Below are 22,289 nucleotides of genomic sequence, written 5' to 3'. Positions count from 1 at the left end.
AACAGTTTATTTCATTCAAATGTCTGACTTGTCTTTATTCCTACGTGCCAGATCAGTCAACGTAATGCTTTGTACAAGTTCATGATACAAACAATAGTAAAACTCTGATAATCCACCACCTTTGGGAAATGTGTATAGCCAGACTAGGAGATTTAAGATAAAATAAAATATTTATTTATTAGTCCCGTGTACATCGAAACACACCGTGAAATGCATTTTTTTGCATTACTGAGAATGTGCTGGAGGCAGCCCACAAGTTTCACCACTCTTCCTGTGCCAACACAGCATGCCCACAACCCCTAACCTGTACGTCTTTTTGGAATGTGGGAGTAAACCAGAGCAGCTGGAGGAAACCCACACAGACACATGGGAAGAACATACAGACAGCGGCGGGAATTGAACCCTGGTTGCTGGCACTGTAATAGCGTTACACTAACCACTACACTACTGTGCCGAGATTTTCTGGACTATTGAATATTACTCCTATGATACCCAACACCCACTTTTATTTCATTTTTCTTGACATGTTACTCAGTAATATAATAAAATTTCCAGTGAATCCAGTGAGTTTAATATACGAGCAGTCCTGACCGTTACTCCAACAGCAAACCTACCCACACTCCGACTCTTGATGTTCCAGACCCAGACCCTGGCTCCAGTCACACACCCTACCCATAGTCCAAACCCTGGCTCTGGCCACACTATGGACCCTTAGCCCCAGCTACACACACCACTTGCACTCTGGACTCCCAGCTCATATTCTGGACTAACAAGTGAGCCAGATACTGGACTATCACAATTTCCAAACAATCGGATGATGGATTATTTGTATTTTATGTTAAGTTCCATACAAAATATCAGTTGCGTAGATTACATCAACCTTGGTTCTAAAATAGTCGAGTAAGTGATCTAATACAACAGATTCCAAATGAAAAAATCGTGAGAAGATTAAATCTTTTAACTAAAACTAGACTGTCTTCCACCTAATGAGCAATTTGTGAAATGAAAGGGAATGAAATGTGTTATTTCAGATAAAGTCTTCTATATTCTTGTTGAAACAAATGTCTTCACCTAGCAGAGTTCAGATGTCCTGCTTTTTTTATATTTAATTTCAAATTCAAAGCTGTCATTCCACTTTCAAAAACAAATCTTAGCTTTTCAATGACTATATTGCTGTTTAGCAGCTTTAAACATTTATCGTAGGTTTTATGTTTTTCCTGAATCATATAGGCCAGGTCAACAACACTAATGAAATGGAATACAAGAATGAGATTGCGAACCTTGGGTCATGATGTCAGAGCAACAACCTAGCCCTTAAGGTCAGCCAGACAGAAGAGCTGGTTATTGACCTAAGGCAGGTGAACACGACCTTGTCCTCATCAAAGGAGCTGCTGCATTGATGGTCAATAGCTTCAAGTTACTAGGCATTCATATCACTAGCAACCTCTCCTTGTCCCTCCATACTGATGTGGTGATCAAGAACGCACATCAGTGTGTGTACTTTGTTGCATCTGAGAAGATTCAACTTGTCCATGAGGACTCTCACAAACTTCAACAGACGTGCTATAGAAAGTATTCTGATGAGTTGCTTTTCAGACTGGTATGGCAGCTGCTCTGCTCTGCACCATCAGAACCTGCAGTGAGTAGTAAGCATTGCCCAGTTAATCACAGGCTCATCGTATCCTTCCATCCAATCCACCTTCATGGTGAGTTGCATCACGAAGGCTAATAGTATCGTCAAGGATACCTGCCACCCTGGCCATTCCCTTTTCTCTCTTGGAGAATATACAGGAACTTGAAAGCCCAGATGACCAGACTCAAGAAAAGCTTCTTCCTCACTGCTATCAGACTTTTGTACCAATCACCTCTTTCACATCCCCTTCCCAGTGGTGATGCCCTTAATTCTACCTCCTCCGTTATTGTCGCTCTAGCATTTCTTTTTTGCACTACCTCAGTTTGCACTATTAGACTTTTTGCAACTATGTCGTTTTGTGCTTGTCGCTGTATTGATTATTACCATGTATACTATTCACTCTGTGAGCTTCAGATGAGCAAGGAATTTCATTGCACCCTGGTGTATATGACAATAAACTAAACTGAATCTGATACACACAGCCCAATCCATTGTGTAAAGTTCTCCTCACAAATACCTTGGGATATGCCCAACATGGGAAAGCTGTCCCACAGAGAAGTTAAATAAGAGCCTGACAATACCATCCTCACAAAATGGTAAGCTTCGGGCAATATCCCTAATTCCTCTATTTTTGCAATGGAGCATTTCCTATTCCATCTGCAAAACAGACTAATAGCATAGTGATATAGGGTTGGTACAGAATGGCCCAGTTATCAGACCAGGACAATCTTCTCCTGGATCTAGAATTGCTTTTATAGTTGCTGTTGACATGCTTCAGGAGCCTTTTATTTATTGCTGTTTGCACTTATCAACTTACGGGAAGGACAGGGGATGTAAGTAACCTCCGGATAATATAACTCAATGTACTCTGTTCGACTGACATTAAGTAAGCCCATTTTATTTGGGAAAATATCAACTAGCATGTGGAAGGCTATCATATGATAACAATAAAATGATGGTTATTCAATATTTGGAAATCCACACAGAAAGAACGCAGTCAACTAGTTATTTCTTCAAAACGATTCAACAAAGTTTGTCATCCATGAACAATTCTTTCTAAATCCTTGCTGGCTTTCTTTGAATGACTTCATTCCTGCTTCCCCGGGTGAAAATTGAATAATTATTTATCTTCTTGGTTGAGCCGAGGAAGATGTCTTTGACCCCTTGCCTGGTTTCCTTGATTGTTTATAATGTACAGTGTTTTTATTAACCATCTAGAAAACAACTTGACTGCCCTGCCCACAGCTTCATTAAAAAGCAATACTGAAAAACTATCCTAAACCACAACTGCAGGATGCCTTTACTCTGGATGCAGCACTTCCTCTGTGGAATTTGCTTTAAAATAATTGGACATGCAAGACATGTCAATGCAAAAATTAGAAAATCCTGCAGTAATGGTCTGCCTCAGTGTCTCAAAGCTCATGAAATGCCTTTCAGATTTAGTTACACCTTGTTTTTTTTTAAAAGTTGAATTCAATCTCATACAGTAAGGAACACAACAAGTAAATGAGATAAATGGCCAGACAACTTGACTGATGAACTGACTGATTTTCTTCTACAAAGTGTGCTTTGTGCCCTCTGAAATGAGGTCAATGTGAAATAAGCAAATGAGGCTTCAGTTTTACATTTCATCCAAAACATGGCACAATGTATTCCTCCCTCACTATCCTGTCTGCTTTGATTGTGTCCCTGTCTTGCTTTGTGATGAAACGTAGAAATAAACCAATGTAGTGATCTACAAAAGCTGTTAAATTTAATATAATTAGTCTCTTGTGTCTCCAAGGTTAATATACGCATACTTTCAGTTGTTTCCTCCAATAACCACACCACCCCTTTCTCTCTCTCTTTCTCTCGCTCAAACATGCACGCACACAAAAACACATACTCCAATTCATTTAATCAATTGAAGATAAAATACATATTTAGTTGTTAGTATATTACCATTGTTGATATAATATGGGTTAAAATCTCCAATCAAAATGTTTAATTTTGACCTACAGTGCTTGCCCACCATAAATCAAACTGAATGGAGACCTATGTATCCTGTCTTTTAATAAATGATTAGAGGACAGAAAGTGCTTATTCATTAAGGCTGAGTCTACATCTTCTAATGGAAATACTTCAACAACAGATTTCAATTGAAACTAAGAGTTGACTGGTAAAGCACTTGAATTTTCATTTTTTAAAGTGCAGTTTGTTCCCCGTCTATTAGATCATTATGCAAACTCTCTGAAATGGAATTTTATGTCAATTATGTTAAAATTGAAACTAATGCTGATAGTCTGCAAGGCTGGAATCACACTGGGCCAAATCACAAATGGCTAATGCCGGTATGGTGCCAAACAATGCCTCCAGTTTTCAGCTATTTAAACAACAGTAATTGCCAAACTTATGCATATGTGCTGTCAAATGCAGAAACTGGGAATTAACCTGCCATTCTTATGCATTTACTCTGCTTTTGGACTGTATCAGGAGACAAAGTGGAAGGTTCGCTGTCCTGCGTAAGAAACACTATAATGTACAAAGGGTACCAGATGTGACAGCGAACCACTTGTGCAGAAACAGGCTTTCGTAACTTTTGCAAGGCCTCTTTCTATGTGACTGAAGAAGGATCTAAATCAGGTCTGTCCCCTTTAAGGAAGCTAGTGTCCGACCTCTCCTTCAGACCCACCAAACCTTCGACAGATTGCCCTGCATTTCTCCCATAGTCCATGATCTTCACCTGACCAATTTTCTTCCAATCACACCTTCCTCCCGAGACGATCAACCTCCTACAATGAGCTGAGCCTAATTTCCTTTCTCAACCCATCAATGCCCAATCTCCCCCCAACCATCCTACAAGCTTCCCACATTTCCTTTGCACACCTTGTGAAGGAAGGGCCTTGAGTTTTCAAGACTTGTTCAGTTGTGCACAATACCTTGGGCCTCAGGCACTAATGAATCCTTCAGCAGTTGGTCCACAGGCAGAATGTTTGCTGGCCATCATGAACTGTGTGACTAACAGGCCTTTGGAGGTACTGAGTAATTTCTAGGTAAATAATCACAAACCAACAAACTCACAACCTCAACTTTTCAAATATCACAAAACTTTATTTTTTTAAGTTGTTCCCTGCTTAATGAGGAACCAGAAGGTGAGATTCAATGTCCCGATCAAGCTGGTCAGGTATTTATTTTCTTTCAATTAGCTCTTACTATATGGTTACTATATACACCTAACAATAATGTTTCAAAGAAAAAGCTTCAGGATAAAATATTAAAAGTAAAAATGATCTGTTGACTGACAATCACATTTTATTCCATGTCAGAACTCTTACCTGATCCCATGGGGAAATGATCCCACCAAAACACATGAAGAGGTAACCCATAGCAACTAGACATGCCCAAACTACAAGGGAAAACACGTGCAGTAGCTTTCGGAATACAGACTCCATGCAGGCCAGAACAAAAATTGTGAAGAATATAGCCAAGGCAGTTGGAACGGTTATGAGGAAAGCCACATGATCTTCGATATCCTGGGGGAAAAGAAATGAAAAGCTGGTTAAGAATACTCCCATTGCATGTCTGGGATGAATTATGCATTTAACAATATCAATTATATGCAAAACTTGCAATGACAAAGCATTTTCTTCTGTCAGTTTCTAAAATTTCCAGGGTTTGATCATCATCCACTGGTTCAAACTGTAAATTAAAATGCCACAATATTATAGAACATGAAACACTACAGCACAGTACAGGCGCTTCAGCCCACAATGTTGTGCCGACATTTTATCCTGCTCTAAAATCTACCTAACCCTTCCTTCCCACATAGCCCCCTATTTTTCTATCATTCATGTGTCTATCTAAGAGTCTCTTAAATGTCCTTAATGTATCTGCCCCCACAACCTCTGCCGGCAGTATTCAGTCCATAAATCCAATTAATTCTCTTTAGTTATGGTAATATGTTACAAATTAGTGCGTAAGAGAAAACTAACCCCTTGATTTAAAACTTCTCATTTTCCACAGATATGGCTAACCTATTGAGTGCTTACAGCAATTTCTGTATTTGTTTGTCACATTTATTGCTATGTTGTGAAACAAACATTATTAACTTACTTAAGATACAATTAAAAGTCACATTTATAATGTTGCAATTCAGAATAACTAATTAAATGGATATAAATGATGTTGTACCCAGTGGGAGTTGTTACTTTTTTCTGAAACATCTCTACTAAACTTTCTCAGCATTATTTTGCCAAAAATATTCCATTGCATAATGTGTGTACAGTTGGTTAACTGGGGTTTCAGTAACCCTTGAATTTTTTTGACAGGGTTATATCATTATAATCCTTAAAATACATGATGTGCCTCATAACCTATTTACTGGGTGCTTTATAATCCTGTCAGGAAATCCTAACTTCTGCTCCTCTTGATTGACAAAGGCAGATTGGAAGGCAACAAATACACCCCCTATTATAGATTAAATGCATATTTACAAGCCTTTTGTTTTCGGCAGAAAGGATAATTGAAAAGTACTTCCCCTTAAATCCTAATAGTTGGAATTCTGCAATTTTGCATGCTCAGGTTGTAAAAAGTTCACAGTTGTTTTCCCTACGCAAATATTTTGGTGTGCAATGACATATATCATTTTTGCCTTTATCCAAGGAATGTTAGTTGATCCTATTTTCATCAAGTCAGCCAGGAGGAGTCCAGCAAGACCACAGCAGTGACTGAGCCTCAGGAAATGTACTGCTGAGGTCCCACCCCTAGAATACCCTGGCAGCTTTTGACAAGAGCCAAAGCTATGGACAGAGGCTGCGTAATTACTATTAAATGTCTCTGATACGAATGTTAGGAAATAATTTAGAAAGTTATAATACAAATGAAGTACCTCCTGACCTCATTCCATTTAATCCACAGGCCAAGGAAGTCCCATTCAGATCAATGGAGATTCCAACTCTGCTCTTACTGGCATGGGATGGGAGAAACAGTTTCACCATGCTGGACCTGGAATCCAGCAAAAGAGCAGAGTGGAAGCTGCACAAGGATCGGTCACTCAGCTCTTTCTAGATTTGCTGCTGGGTCTGCATAAACTGGGGATTCTCTCACCTGGGAGCAATTGAATGTTGGTAGTTCTCAACCAGTCAGCTCAATCTGGTCCAATAAATATGGATCATTAGCACATTCTAGTAGGCACTATAAGTGCCCTTAAAACTGAAAAATAGTGTGCATGGAGCATGGATGAATTTGTGGAAAACAATGCAGTGGGTACATGTGCAATAAACATTTGCTGGAAGTATCCAGTGTTGGCAGATGATTATGTCATCTATTTCAATAGTAAAGGTGCCATTTTCAACTGTAGTGCTTCAGCTAACTGTCTCCCTTTATTCACAAGGCTCAATACATATTCCGTAGCAGAAAGGGCCCCTCCAGTGTTACATAAAGGGATCATCAACGTAATGGTTCAATTTTTCTGTTTGTGACATGATTCTACAATTGGCTGCTGCTTTTATAGTTGTTTATGTTGCAAATGTCCAAGATGAAGGGTCTGGACCTGAAACGTCGACTGTCCATTTCCCTCCATAGAAGCTGCCTGACCTGCTGAGTTCCTCCAGCTTTTTGTGTGTTGCTCCAGATTCCAGCATCTGCAGTCTCTTGTGTCTCACTATCTTCAACTGCTTCATTAATGGTCTTCTTTCCATTATATGACCACTGATGGAGATATTTTCCAATGTGTGTACTGCTTTCAAATGCATGTCCTTATGCGGGAAAATGGGATTAATGTAGATGAGCAGAAAAGTTGGCATGGACATGGTGGACTGAAGGGTGGGTTTCTGTGCCATTCTGACTCTATGACACTATTTTAACTCTTCCAAAAATGAAGCTGTCCATCACTGCATGCAGGAAGACCCTGACATCATTCAGTCATACGCCATTCTGGCTTGGAAGTATATCACCGTCCTTCATCATTGCTGGGTCTAAATCTAGAAATTCTCTATCCAACAACATCGTAGGAGTGCCTTCCACAAGGAGGATTGCAACAGTTCAAGGCATCTTCTGAAGTGCAAGTATAAATGGATAATAAATGCTGCCTTGTCAGTGACATCCACATCTTATAAACTAAGAATAAAACCTAATACAAATCTATCTCATTTTAATCATTGTCTCTTGCAAACTTTTCATTGCCTTTAAATTGTGAAACAAATTTTCCCACATCCAGCACTGAAGTGAGTTGAGATTTATTGAACCTCATATTGGGAAGATCAAAGCTTGTGACAAAGATGCCCATCATAAGTTAATTCCCTAGCAATTGACCCCATCTCCGACCCTGGAAACTATCTGAAACTGAACTAGATTGTTTGCAAGTTTGGTGTCACATCTAACCCCCAAACTAAGATTCAGACCGTTAATATGTAGTGTCATTGCACCTTCATTATCCCCACAGTCACAACCACCTCTAGTCCCAACTTTAGCTGTTGGAAGGCTCTCCTTTACCTATCTCTCGACTTGACTATTCAAATGCACTCCTGGCCAGCCTCCCTCAAGTAACTCTCTATAAGTATGGGCTCATCTAAAATTCAGACACCAAAGTACTACCTTGCAACATTCCATTCACCCAGCACCTCATTGCTCACTGACACACACTTTCTTCTGGTTAAAAAGGGCATCAGTTTTGAAATACTCACCCTTGTTACCAAATTCCTTCATGATTTGCTCTTTCCCTGCAACTTCCTCCACCCAGCAACTCACAGAGATATCTCTGCTCCCACAATTCTGGCCCTTGATCCCACCCTGTTTCAACTGCTGAGGCTCTAAGCTCAGGAACTCCCTACTTAAACCTCCTTGCCCCTCTTTCTTCCTTGGAGTTTGCGGTTAGAATTGCCTGTGTTGTCTTCAATGGGATCTCTCTTCCAGTTTTCCTTATGAACAGGGATCAAAGGATATGGGGGGAAAGCTGGAACAGGGTACTGAATTTGAATGACCATTCATAATGAATGGCAGAGCAGGTTTGAAGGGTGGAACGGTCTTAATTTTTTATGTTCCTGTATAGCTCTCCATAGCTTCTAAAATTCACGAGTTCAATTGTTTGTTCAGGGCAGAGGAAAATTACACAACAAACCACCAAGATGCAAATCTCAGGCAGCAGCGGTACAGTCCTCCTGCCATATTTAGAATAAGCAAGTGGAACACAATGAACAGAGAAATAGAAATCAATTTACAGCTTAATTGTCACAATCCTCCCTCTGAGTCAAAAGGTGTACTGTTTGAGATTAAGATTCATTCCAGATTGACGTTGCAAGTGATAAGTGGGGTGCTTTCAGAGGTTAACATGTCTGATGACTATTGGTACTCCACCTCAGATGGGTTTGTGGAAGTCAATAAATATTAAACTAACCCCTCTACTGGCAGTGGTGGAATAGTTCACATGGTAGCAACATTTAAAGCGCTTGTGCGAGCATCTTAAGCCAGCATTATACTATGAGACAAGACATTTGGTTTCAGATTACTAAATGATTTTACATGATTCATTTTCTTGAAAGGTTCTGTAATTTTCCACTTCCTATCTTTGGGGAATGAATTCCTTTGTGCCTCGTCTCATGAAATGAATTTATGATTTCATCACGCATTCCACAAAAGGGAAATACGACTCTTTTTTTACTCGTCTGTACTGTTCTTCAGTTTGGTTTGAATTTGTATGATTTCATTCTCTCTTCATAACTATTTATCCATTTGTTCTGATGTAACATATTTTCCTGTTTTTTGACTCATATCTTCAGTATACATATTTTTCTTTTGCATTTATTTTTCCTTCTTTATATCATAAAAGTAGATATATTTGTAAAAGTGTGAGAACAATTTCCAGATAGGGACAGTTTAATTTCAAATCAACACTTGCATTGCAAAAATGTATTTTGTTCTGTAAGCAGAGAGGTTTACTAAGTTTTGGAGTAAACCAAAGCATACAGTCAGCGTAACCTGACTGCATACGTTACATCTACTTACTTGGATGTGGTTTACCAAACAAAGTTGTCAAAGCTCTTTTGCAAGTAATGATATAACAATATGCATTAAATTACAGGAAGTGAAGTGAGCATTAGCTCTTAAAACTAAAGTTTTGTAACATGCCAAGGCAATCTTGAAGCAAGTTCATTGTCATTGTTTGGTGAAAATGCCTCTGGAATTTTCAGCTCAGTATAGATTTTTCCTGCCTTTCAGTTATGCCACAGTGAATACAAAAGAGATGTTAAAATGTAAATAAAACAATGGTATTAGAAAGATCTGAGCAAGTCTTACAAATCAGGTAGTGCACACAATTCAGAAATCTTAACTACCATTGTCAGATGGCTGTGCTATTCTATTTCTTTTGTCATCACCAGTGAACCTTGAGAACCTAGAAATTATCAGGGGTGAAATCAGACTGATTCTCCAGTTGTCTGGTTCACAAAATAGAATCACTTTTTCCACCATGGTTCGATGAAATGCCCTTCCTGTGCAGTTAGAAGCAGATTGCAGAGTACAGAGTACATTGCTTACAAAACCGCAGGGAACCTCTTCTAAAAGCAGTTCAGTGCTTCCAAAGAAATTGAGGTGTCTTGAGGATGCGAAGGAGAACACAGAAATGCATATTTTGGATATATCAATGACAAAAGAAAATCACATTCAACTTTTCACATAAATGGTTGCTTGAAAAAATATGAGCTTTTTGCAGCTTTACTCTTTTTGGAGCTTGCACAATACACCTCTGCAACGTGTACCAGCACGCTGCCACAGAAGACATTTATAGATCGAGAGTTTTGAAATGGACACATGGGCAATCCATTTTGATAAAAATAAATTTTAAGCACATCTGTTACATCAAAAACAAACTCTTGCCTTTGTTCCATGCACTTAAGATAAACTATACTGCACAACAATGCATGTGCATCTGTTACATAAACAGCACAGTCTACTGTGGTGGTTAAATTCAAGAGCCGACGAAAATGTGATCTAGTGATCACAACACATAATTATCCTGCAAGCTAATTTCAAGCAACTCTCTGGTTGTGATTGTAGCATCCAGTCAGCACCAAGTATGATGTTCACTGGAAACTTTCTGAAGATTTTGGTCAATGTTAAGACAAACTAATTCCAGTTAATGCTAGCCTTTACCTCCTACAGGAGACATGCATTGTGCCTGGAGCAGATGCCAGCTTGCATTCCAGAATTGAAAATGATCTTAGAAACTGATAAGTGGTGCAACATGGGAGAGAACAAGATACACAGTATTTGAATACTGTTCTGATGGGTTGGGTGTAGGAAATGGAAGGGAGAGATACACACTTAGAAGGCAGATGGAGCAGATGGCCCTTGGCATTAACTTCCAGGCTAAATCATGAGGAATGAGTGCAATGCCACAGAAAGTTCAATAATCTGACATAAGTGGTTAAAGTCAATGAATGAATATTCAAAAACCATATCTTGCCAAATATTCTACTAGCCTCAACTACCCGATGCACACATACCCAGGACTCACTAAACAGAAATCTATTAACCATCCTATCCACTGGTCAACACACACTTTTATGATTTTCAAGCTGCCAGTGGTTCAAGTATACACATCTCACTTTAAACCACACTGCAAAAGCCCTCACTACAAACTTACCCATGTGTTTTCTTCATGACAGATACACCATGGACTGCAACCTACCAAGGCCATGCAGGGGAGGGAGAAAAGAGTGGCAATGAAAATAAACAACATCACTGGATTTAACACTCCCTGCTGCTAGATATGGCACTGTGCATAAACATTGTAGAAGTGGGATCTGCACATGGTGGGGGCACTGGGCACAAGTGACTGGCAACCAGGATAGGGGTGAAGAATAGTCCAGGCATCGGCTTATGGTAAGTATACTGTAGGACACGCAGATATGAGCTCTGACAGGGCAACAACAGAAGATGGTCGAGGGCTGGATAATAATGTGCCTGGGCTATTGGAATGAAAGCCAGAAAGCTTGTATTCATTGTCCCCACACTAATTTAGAAGAGTGTTTTGTGCATAGCTTGGAGCCCATTCTTTCCAATGTAGAAGTGGTGATCAACATTTCTTGTAGACTACCTACACACTATGAAAGAAACATGGAATATAGAACAGTACAGCTATAGACAGGCCATTCGGCCCACGATGTTGTGCCAATCTTGATGCCAATTTATACTAAAAGTCCTCTTCCTGGGTATCATCCATATTTCTCCATATTCATGTGGCTATCTAAAAGCTCTTAAACTCCAAAAAACAGCCTGCTTCCACTACTACCCCTGGTAACCTATTCCAGGCACCTGCCACTCTGCGTAAAAAACTTGCCCCTCACGTCGCCTTTAAACTTCCCCCCTCTAACCTTAAAAACATGTCCTCTGGTATTTCTACCCTGGGGGAAAGATTCTGTCTTTCATAACGTTAAAAACCTCTATCAAGTCTCCCCTCAGCCTCTGACACTCTAGGGAGAACAACCCAGGTTTGTCCAGCCTTTCCTTATAGCTCATACCCTCTAATCCAGGCAGCATCTTGGTAAACCTCTTCTGTACCCTTTCAACAGTCTTCACATCCTTCCTATAATGGAGCGACCAGAACGGCACACAAAGCTCGAAGCGCAGTCTGAATAAAGTTTTATATAAATGCAGCATGACTCTTATACTCAACATCCCTACCAAAGAAGGTCATTCTGCCATATGCCTTCTTTACCACCTTATCCACCGGAGCCATTTTCAGTGAACTACGGACTTAGACCTCAAGATCCCTCTGTACCTCAATGGTATTAAGGGGCCTACCATTAATTGTATACTCTCTCCTTTCATTTGACCTCCCAAAGTGCAACACCTCACATTTCCGCGGAATAAACTCCATCTGCCACTTCTCTGCCCATATCTGCAACTGATCTATATCCCGCTGTATTCTTTGATAGTCCTTTATACCATCCACAACTCCACCAGTCTTGGTGGCATCCACAAACTTGCTAATTCACCCATCTACATTTTCATCCAAGTCATTGATATATAACCACAAACAACAGAGGTCCCAGCACCAATCCTTGCAGAACACCACTGGTCACAGACATCCAGCCAGAATGACAGCTTTCCACCCCTACTCTCTGCTCTCTGTCTTCTATGGGCAAGCCAGTTCTGAATCCAGACTTGTAATTCAACCTGGATCCCATACATCTTTATCTTCTGAATCAACATATCATGAGGGACCTTATCAAATGCCTTTAGTATGTAGATAACGTCCACTACCTTACCCTCATCAATCACCTTTGTCACCTCTTCAAAAAACTCTATCAAATTGTAACGCAGGACCTGCCCCGCACAAAGCCCTGCTGACTGTCCATAAGCAGGCCATGCCTTTCCAAATGCGCATAAATCCTATCCCTCAGTAACCTCCCCAGTAGCTTCCCTGCTACTGACGTGAGGCTCAGTGGCCTTTCATTAACTGGATTATCCCTATTTCCCTTTTTGAACAACAGCATAACATTTGCTACTCTCTAGTCCTCCGGGACCTCGCCTGTTGCTAGCAAAGACACAAAGATCTTTGTCAAAGCCCCAGCAATCTCTTCCCTTGCTTCTTTCAATATTCTGGGATACATGCCATCAGGCCCCATCCACCTTAATGCTTTTCGGAACACCAAGCACTACTTCCTCCTTAATCTCAACATGTCCCAGCACATTAGCATGCCCCACTCTGCCTTCACTATCGTCCAGGTCCTTCACCTCAGTAAATACCGATGCAAAGTACTCATTTAGCACCTCAGCCACTTGTTCTGACTCCATGCAGAAATTCCCTCCTTTATCCTTAAGTGGGCCTACCCTCTCCTTAGTTATTCTCTTTTTCTTATTGTAAGTATAAAATGTCTTGGGATTCTCCTTGATCCTGCTCGCCAAGGACATTTCATAGCCCCTTTTGGCCTTGCTAATTGCCTGCTTGAACACTTTCCTGCTATCTCTATATTCCACAAGGGCCCAGTGTGATTGTAGCTTCCTATACCTTACGTATGCTTCCCTTTTCTTCCTGGCTAAATTTAGGACCTCTCGGGACATCCAAGGTTCCCTTACCTTACCATCCTCGTCCTTACTCCTTACCGGAACATGCCGATCCTGAACTCTGATCAGCTGGTCTTTAAACAACTCTCACATGTCACAGGTGGACTTGTCCGACAGCAGCTGCTCCCAATCAACACCCCTTAGCTCCTGTCTTATCCTATCGTAATTTGCCCTCTCCCAATTTAGTACCTTCCCACAAGATCCAATTTTATCCTTACTCATAACTATCTTAAAACATAATGAGTTGTGGTCACTATTCCCAAAATGTTCACCCACTATCAGGTCTGTCACCTGGCCTGGCTCATTTCCCAAAACTAGGTCCAGTATGTTCTCTCCTCTAGTTGGACTCTCCACATACTGTTTCAAGAACCCCTCTCGGATGCACTGATGAGATCCCGCCCCATCTAAGTTTCTTGTATTAAGGAAGATCCATTCAATACTGGGGAAGTTAAATTCCCCCACTGACAACTCTGTTGTTTCCTGCACCCACTATGGCCATAAGCAGGCCATGCCTTTGTCCGTCTACATATCTGTTCCTCCACCATTTGGTGGCTATTGGGGGCGTATAGTACAACCTCATCAGTGTAATTGCACCTTTCTTATTTTTGAGATTGACCCAAGTTGCCCCTGTGGATGAGTCCTCTCTGAGTACTGCTGCGACGTTCTCCCTTATCAGTAATGCAACCCCTCCACCTCTTTTAGCCCCCTTTCTATCACATCTAAAACAACAAAACCCAGGTAAGCTTGAGCTGCTAGTCCTGTCCCTCTCACAACCAGGTATCTGTAATGGCAACAACATGGTAATTCCATGTTCTGATCCCAGGCTCTAAGTTCATCCTCCTCACCCATAATGTCTCGAGCACCAAAATAAACACATTTCAGCCCATCAGTCCCACTATGTTTATTCCCCTGCCCCTTGTGGTCCTTCCTTTCAGTCTTGTCACACCATCTTTCTTGCCCTCAACCCTACCACCTGTTGCCCTGCTGCTGAGATTCCCATCCCCCTGCCACTCTAGTTTAAACCCTCCCACGTAGCAACATGATGCATGATGTCTGATATTATACCTTTCATTGCAGCGATAGCAGCTGCCGCCTAATATCCAGGTGCCACAACGGGAGATTATACTGTAGGCTTTTGGGTCGAGACCCTGCATTAGGACTGAGGGTGGAGAGGGAAAATAGCCGAGACAAAGAAGAGAGGGAGAGGGGAGTGACAGGGGCTGGTGGGTGATCGGTGGACCGAGGATGGGTGAGGGATGACGGGCAGATGGAGTCAGGTGGGGGAGGGCAGGGCTGGAGTTGGGAGACAGAGGCAGGTGGACGCAGACAAGGAAAGAAAAGGCAGATGGAGCCAGGTTGGGGGGTAGGGTGAAGATGAAGGTGGAGACAGCTGCTAGACATCGATAAGCAGGGACACAAAGTTCACAAGTGCTGGAATCTGATAAGTAAGGAAGGTGAGATGAAGGTGAGACCAATCAGGAAGAGATGAAGGGCAGACAGAAGCAGATGGGGAGGGGATCCTGTGGGTGAAGTGTGTGGGTAGTAGGTGGGTGGAACCAGGAGGGGGAGGGGGACGAGGGGGCTAAGGGGGTCAGGGGTTATGGGAAAGGGAACAAACATCTTTTGGAAGGAGAGAGAGGAGGGAACACAGGAGATAAGGGTTACCTGAAATTGGAAAATTCAAAGGGAATATATGTGATAGGGTGACAACTAAGATTGTTACATATATAGTTGGTGCCATCTAACAGAAGATGGTGACTTCTTATTAATCAGAGCTGATCTGTCTGGAGGAAGTGTTAAAGAGGGTGGTGAATAGGGCAGAAGAGAAGGATTAACAAGAAAATAAACATCGGTGGAACTGTGAGATGCAGAGCACAGCACTTGCTGGAGATCTGAAATGAAAGAGAATACTGAAAATACATAGGAAGTCGGGTAGCATCCATGGACAGAGCCATAGAGGGAAGGTGGAGTGTGGGCCTGCTGACCAATGGAGAGTTGGATTATAGTTGCTGGAAGTGCACTCAGTCTGTGAACAACCTGGGCATAAAAGAGCAATCTCCTCCTTTCTTATTCCCCCTCTTCCTCTCCTTTTGCAACCTTCTCCAATTCTTCAGCTGATCATCATGTAGCTGGTGATGACGCTTGTGTCTTCATAATGGTGAGGTTAAGTAGCATGTGGCAGAAAATCAAGAATCTTAACCTTCATTCTTCTGCAAGGCTCTTCATGAGCGGTTCAAGTGTTGCTTCATGCCAATGGTGTGCTCCAATACATTTTTGTGACACCACACCTTTCATTGTATAGATGATTGTGGGCTGCAAAATGGAATCATGAGCCATGTGGTCAGGAGGTAGCCCTTATAACTTTGGTGGTGTCAGTCTCAGGCTTTGCTGAATCTTGGTGGGCAGTGACAATATTCACTTCTTGTCTAATACTTTATTGGCAGCCCTGTGGTTTTTGCAGGCAAACAAAAGGAGGCAAGCTATGAAAAGCTGCAGATACACCCAGGTCTAGCCACGAAAAAGCCAGATGCATTGGTACAGTCACCCTAACAGCTACCTCAGGTTACAGTGACTGTAGATGTAGGCATATTTCAGCGAGGGCATTGTGAAGGTGCAGACATCCCATGCACTGAGGTTTGGATAGAGGAAATGCACCTGCACATCTGGGGAAGATAAAGATTTCTTTCACCTTTTGCCTCCCTCCTCCCTCTTCCAGCAGATTGTCCTGTTCCGTATAACTTCCGCTCATTCTCCCAGTCTATACTGAAAAATGAATTTGTTGAGACAGTCATGAAATCAGTGAAGAGACCTTCAGTACCTGTTACAACATTGTCTGTAGACCTTTGCAACTTGAACCAGTTCTCAAAAGCAGAAAAACCATATAGAATCACAGCTTAGAGGAAATCTACCATGAACTAACATTGGACATCAGTTTAAAGTGAGTGGAGGAAAGTTTACAGGAGATGTCAGAGGTATGTTTTTTTTTTACACAGAGAGTGCTGGTTGCCAGGAACGCACTGCTGGGGGTGGTGGTAGAGGCAGATACAATAAGGACATTTAAAAGACTCTTAGGTAGGCACATGGATGTAAGAAAAAGGAGGGTTATGGGCTCTGTAGTAAGGAAGGGTTAGATTGATCGTGGAGTAGGTTTATATAGGTCGGCACAACATTGAGGACAGAAGGGCCTGTGCTGTGCTGTACTATTCTATGTTCTGTGAAAGTGGTTGATGACCCCTTTAAAATCATGGGTCGGGGTCCTGTCTGATACTCAATACCTATTCTGACATAGGAGTTTATGAAAAGCCAATGGCTTGAACACTAAATTCTAAAATGATAGCATTGCCAACACTCAGTAGGTTACCTATATCTGCAATCTTTACTGATTAACATCCTGATCAGTCTCTTTTAACACTTGTAACAAGGCTTCAGTGAGTGCAAGATAGTGTCCTCACTGATGTCCCCAAAAATGGCAGCTACCAGGTCTAATTTCAGCCCCTTCGTTTTGTCAGGACAAATGTTCACACAGCAATTTTTCATGCACTGTAATGCCCTTGCATCCTTCACTAGAAACTGTAACAAATCTGTTGTCTGCATTGAGAAATATAAGGCTGACATTCATCAGGGCACAATTATTTCCAGTATCATTAGAAATAAACAAAGTTTGACCTGGCATTTGGGTAAGATTCAACAAAGAATGAGACACCTTAATTTCTGGGGGGAAATCACTGCTTTAGACCAAGCAATCATGGGGAAAAGGTTCAAAAAGGATAGTAGTAATAAGCTTCCGAAATAAACTATTGCTGAAAGTCTTTAAGAAAGTGATAATCCATTCAACACAACAGATTTTGAAACATTCTGAATTTTTCAAAATTCTCACAATACTGCACTTCAATTAACAAAAGTAAAACTCCCAGTATCCATGTGAATGGTGAATTTAACCAAATCTAGGTTCATGAATTTGGCAAATCTTTTGTACTATTCTCATGAGCACTAATGCTTCAAATTTGCATTGTGATGTTTTCTAGCTATTTTATAAGAAAAAGTATTGTTTTATCAAAGTATACATTAGTTTTTCCCTTTTCTACATCAGTAACAGTTGTAGGAACTTGGAGCTCTTCAGCAAGTGCTGGGATGTTGCACACAACAGAGATACTCTCTGACTGCTCTGAATGCTTTCTGACTGGCTTTATCAGTTAATGATTATCAAGGGGCAACAGAATCTGTCAGCACATTTACTCCAAGCTGCTTATAGTTTTCATTACCATACTGTTCAATGTGCTGATCCTCAGTGACATTTATTGAAAAAATAACACCAGTAGAAATGTGTGATGTAAAGTATACAGTTTAAATGCTAAAATAAAATTAATACAATTATGATGACTACCTTTTATTTAAAAGTGCAAATAACAGAAATTGAAATACTTCACTAATAATTTCAGGTAATGTTAAAACAGAAGGGATCTTACCAGCCCTGAAGCAAAGAAGACAGCGAGTAGTGATAAACAGGCTCCCATCACAATCAGAAGCAAGAAAACAATCAGGGGATGCTGCTGGCTCATGCAGTAATACGACTCATAGAGCCAGTCGGTTGACTTTTGTTTAACTGGGACATCGTCAGTTCTGTTAAGCAAATACCGTCTCCTCCTCATTGCGTCTTGCCACATAAGAATCAGCAATTAAGCTTTTCAACTCTCAATTAACTGGCACAAAGTCAGCAAGGTGCGGCTGAGGGAGCATACTCAAACCATATTGCTGAAACAACATGTTGAGCTGTGATGATCGAGAAGCAGACTGTGAGCGAGACCGATGTGCAGAACAGAGGGTGCACTCATCTCAATCAAAATGCATCATTCTAGAGAATTGTTTCCCTCCTAATAATCGATGTTAAACAACAGTATCAAATGGCTTTCAATTGATGGAAGGCAACACGAGAGACAGTCTTTTATTCTTTTGTGTTCAATCTCCCACTCGTCTGGATAAAATAGCCTAGAAAAGAAAAGACATCTACAGTTAGTTAACTCATTGTGGCGTCAGATGTAACTACATGCAGGAAACATAGTAAATTTGATCGTGAACCTAATAGGCTAAGAAGAGATTTCTTTCCTAGCCAGTAGAATAATTAAAATATAATCCAATGAACTGAACTGCAGTTCATGTTTACTGCCGGTATTTTCAGAATATATCAATAAGATCAGGAGCAACTAAATAGACATAATCCTAGCACAAAAAATTTTGTGTGATGCAGATTGCACATGTATAATGAAGAAACCATATGACATCTGCACAGGGGAAGTTTTACTTGTAACGGGGGATTGTGTGTCATTTCCACAGCTGCTGTAAGAATCCAAGTAAATTGCAACTCATCCATCAACAGCACAGCTTAGTATGCTTCCAAACGTTTATTCCCCTACTACAGAGGAAATATGTCTTAGCAGCTTTACAGGATACATGTATTTGAGACCTTAAAGACAAATATAACAGGAAGAGTGTAGCAGATGAGTAATCTGTCAAATTTCAATCACTGTGCAGTTCATTCTTTCTTTTGAATTTTTCTAATCGATTATGTTATTCTATTGGTTTCAATACATTAATCCTCAGACACATTTTCCTGGAAATCCAGAATGTAGCTTGATTTAAAGGCAATTACTTTGTAATAACTACCAAGAACTCTACCTGCCTGGAATACAAAAGCCATTGCTAAATCCGTGTGGTGGAAAGATCTGAAAAATGTGTCATTTGTTTCATTACTGTTGCTTTAGACATTGTTATTAATAACCTCATATTGTTCTTCCTTAGATTTCTCCTCTTATCCTGCATGCACTGCACTCCCTAACCCCCAAGCTTCTCTTTTTTGTCTACAGTGATTCTATTTGGGTGTACAATGCTATAGGTGTGAACTGCTCTCTCTGTTCCTGGACTTATTTGCAAGCCTCAACAATGTTGGTGGGCATTTTCTAAAAGGTCATCACTACCAAATGATACACACATTTCTTACAGCACAAACATGGTTGGAGTTGCTAGATATTGATTTAAGAGCAGGGGAGCAAAAATGATCCTGTTCTGTCCCTTTGCATGACTTAAGCACACACTCAGGACAGGGATTGTACCCGATCATTGAGAAGGAAACAAGGGTGTAGATGAAGATTTCTCATCTCTGCACATGAACCCCAGGGCACAATCATTGGACGTTTTTGTGGCTTACTTTTGGGGGTATGAGTTAGGAGTAGTTGAGGGTTTGGGGGGGGGGGTGGTGGGTCGTTTTAACAAAGATCACTCATCTGCTGACAAGTCCTAGGATTTTAACATCATCTCTATGTGACTACTTGGCATCAGATTCTGTCCAAGTGGGTCAAGCAAACTGGAATCACTCATTAAAGTCCTATTGCTGAGCCATATCTGGTTCAGGACAAGGCAAACAATACTAGGAATTTCTCTGAAATCTTGATGCAACATCTGGCAGACTTGGTGTGTAGGACCCCTACACACCAAGTCCACCTCCATCACAGGAACACATATAGCCCAGGTATGGAGAAGAGAGTCCACCCTTCCTCTTTTCTTGACATAGGGCAGTATATTTTAGATTTCAGCCTTGTGAGCATCTGTGGTGTCACCCAAGTGTTAGCTGCATGGAAGTTTCAGGCAAAAAAAACATCCACCCATAAATAATATGGGTGATAGGTAGGAGAATGACATTGCACTGAGACCAAGATATCAGCAGCGTCATTTTCCAATAATCCAGCACACCAGGAGTGCATCTGGGTCTGCACAATCTGACACAGGAAGTTAGCAGGGAATTCTTCAGTAAACATAAGGTCCAATGGAGGTTCAGTGTTGGAAAATGAAGAATTCGAATTTAAGTGCTTTTAAAAAAGCTTGAAAAATTACAATTTTTAAAATCCATTCATGTCAATTAAAAGTTCTCTTGTGAACATGTACAATTTTCACATTTGCTCCTGTGTGTACTTGTGCTGCTATATCACAGATAGGATTGCAGAAGCATCCCAAAGAGAAATCTCTCTGATAGAGTAAATGTAAAAATCCAATTTAACTGGAGGGAGCATTTTAATCTTTGGTACAGGAGGTTGAGCATTCAAGTCCTGCTCCAGAGCCTTGATCATAATAACCTAGATGGATGTTCTAGAGTGGGTTGTATGTGAATGCTGCATTGTTAAAGGTTCAATGTTTCAAACAAAATATGAAACTGAGATCTGTCTGGATTCTTAGGTGGATAAGAATCTAGCACATTTCCCAAAGAAGAGTTGAAGTGTTATTCATGATATTCTGGCCAATATACATCCCTCCATCAAAGTCATTAAAAAAAGTGTCTGTCACTATCACTGCTATTTGTGGGAGTATGTACACATTGGCCACATGCTTCCTTTCCAATGACAGCAACTACACTTTACTATGTACTTTACGTTGCATACTTTGGGATGCACTTGTGGATGAACAACATAGGAAATAATAAGCCTTTTTTCTTAACAGGTAGCTTTAAATGATGAATCTGCAAAAGTTTCAACTAACAAGAGTGAAACTACTACCTTATTCACAATCTAAAATATTAAAAATTGCATAATGAGTGCAAACTTGTTCTGAAATCTTTCTTCCTGGTGTTACAATTTCAAATTTCAATAGCTTGTTCACAGTTTCAGGAAAAGATCGAATAGTTATTTTTTTATTATGTTTTTTTTAATGCTTTTTTTATAGCTATACTTTCTTTATGCTGGCCCCAATTTTAGCTCTGGACATTGCCCCAGAAAGGGGATTTTAACATTCAATTATCATTTGAGTCCAACTGTCCCAACTCTTATTCAGTTAGTGGAAAGCATCAGAAAATCGCAACAGCCAGGGCATTACTGACTGGGACAAATTGGGTGGTGTGGTTGGTTCTGGGGGCTTGTTCTCATGAAGGGTGCAAACTCATTTCTCCTCACCCCACAGGGAAAGTAAAGAGTCAAAACATCTTGTTGGGTCTCTTCTGGTTATTGCTTTTTCTCAACTGGTAGCAAAGTTACAGCCAACTTTTTGCTCATGAACTCAGTTACAAGTTGCAGTCAGATTTTAATGACTGAACTTTGTAAGTTATTCATTCACAGGATGTGGACATCATCTGCATTTATTGTCCATCCCTTAATACCCTGCACTGAGGAAGTGGTAAAGAGGCAACTACATTAGAGGCTCTGGAGTCACAAATAGGTCAGATTGGGTAAGCATGGCAGACTCCCTGAGTCTGAATATCCCTGGAAGATATTAGTGAATCACTTGGATTTGACAATACAGTAATTCAACAGATATCATTTCTGCAATTGGTGTTGTTATCATACACTCCAGGTTTATTTAATCACTTTAATTTAAATTCCCCAACTGCCACGGTGGGATTCAGATTCACGCTCCTGACTCAATGGTCCAGAAATCTGGTTGCCAGTCAAGGAACTTAACTATTATGCTAGCTGCAATGCATAGCTCTAAAAAATGGAAAGCTCTGACTCCAAGACCGGATAATTTAGAAAAAAATAAAAGCAAATGAGTTAAAGTGCAGACCGTGAGCCTAATTAAAATGGAAACTGAAGTTCTTAGGGTAGAACTTTGACCTTGGTTGCATGTTCGAAAT

At 40.7% G+C, this 22,289-nt stretch overlaps 1 protein-coding gene across 3 annotated transcripts in view; it reads right to left on the bottom strand.

Moving 5' to 3' along the window:
* The window catches only part of LOC127570729 (adenylate cyclase type 2-like), a 390,852-nt gene that overhangs the window by 191,169 nt on the left and 177,394 nt on the right, over positions 1-22,289 (bottom strand). For all 3 annotated transcript variants that reach the window (XM_052016520.1, XM_052016521.1, XM_052016522.1), the window contains exons 3-4: positions 18,145-18,664; positions 4,948-5,145 (exon numbers count right to left, since the gene is read on the bottom strand). In XM_052016520.1, coding sequence (XP_051872480.1) covers positions 4,948-5,145; positions 18,145-18,342 — 396 coding nt within the window. In that variant the 5' untranslated portion in view covers positions 18,343-18,664. The remainder of the gene's footprint in view (positions 1-4,947; positions 5,146-18,144; positions 18,665-22,289) is intronic.

The sequence above is a fragment of the Pristis pectinata genome, chromosome 5, assembly GCF_009764475.1.
Source record: "Pristis pectinata isolate sPriPec2 chromosome 5, sPriPec2.1.pri, whole genome shotgun sequence".
Taxonomy (NCBI): Eukaryota; Metazoa; Chordata; class Chondrichthyes; order Rhinopristiformes; family Pristidae; genus Pristis; species Pristis pectinata.
The sequence above is the reverse complement of the archived record's forward strand: the minus strand, read 5'-3'. Positions and strand labels throughout refer to the sequence as shown.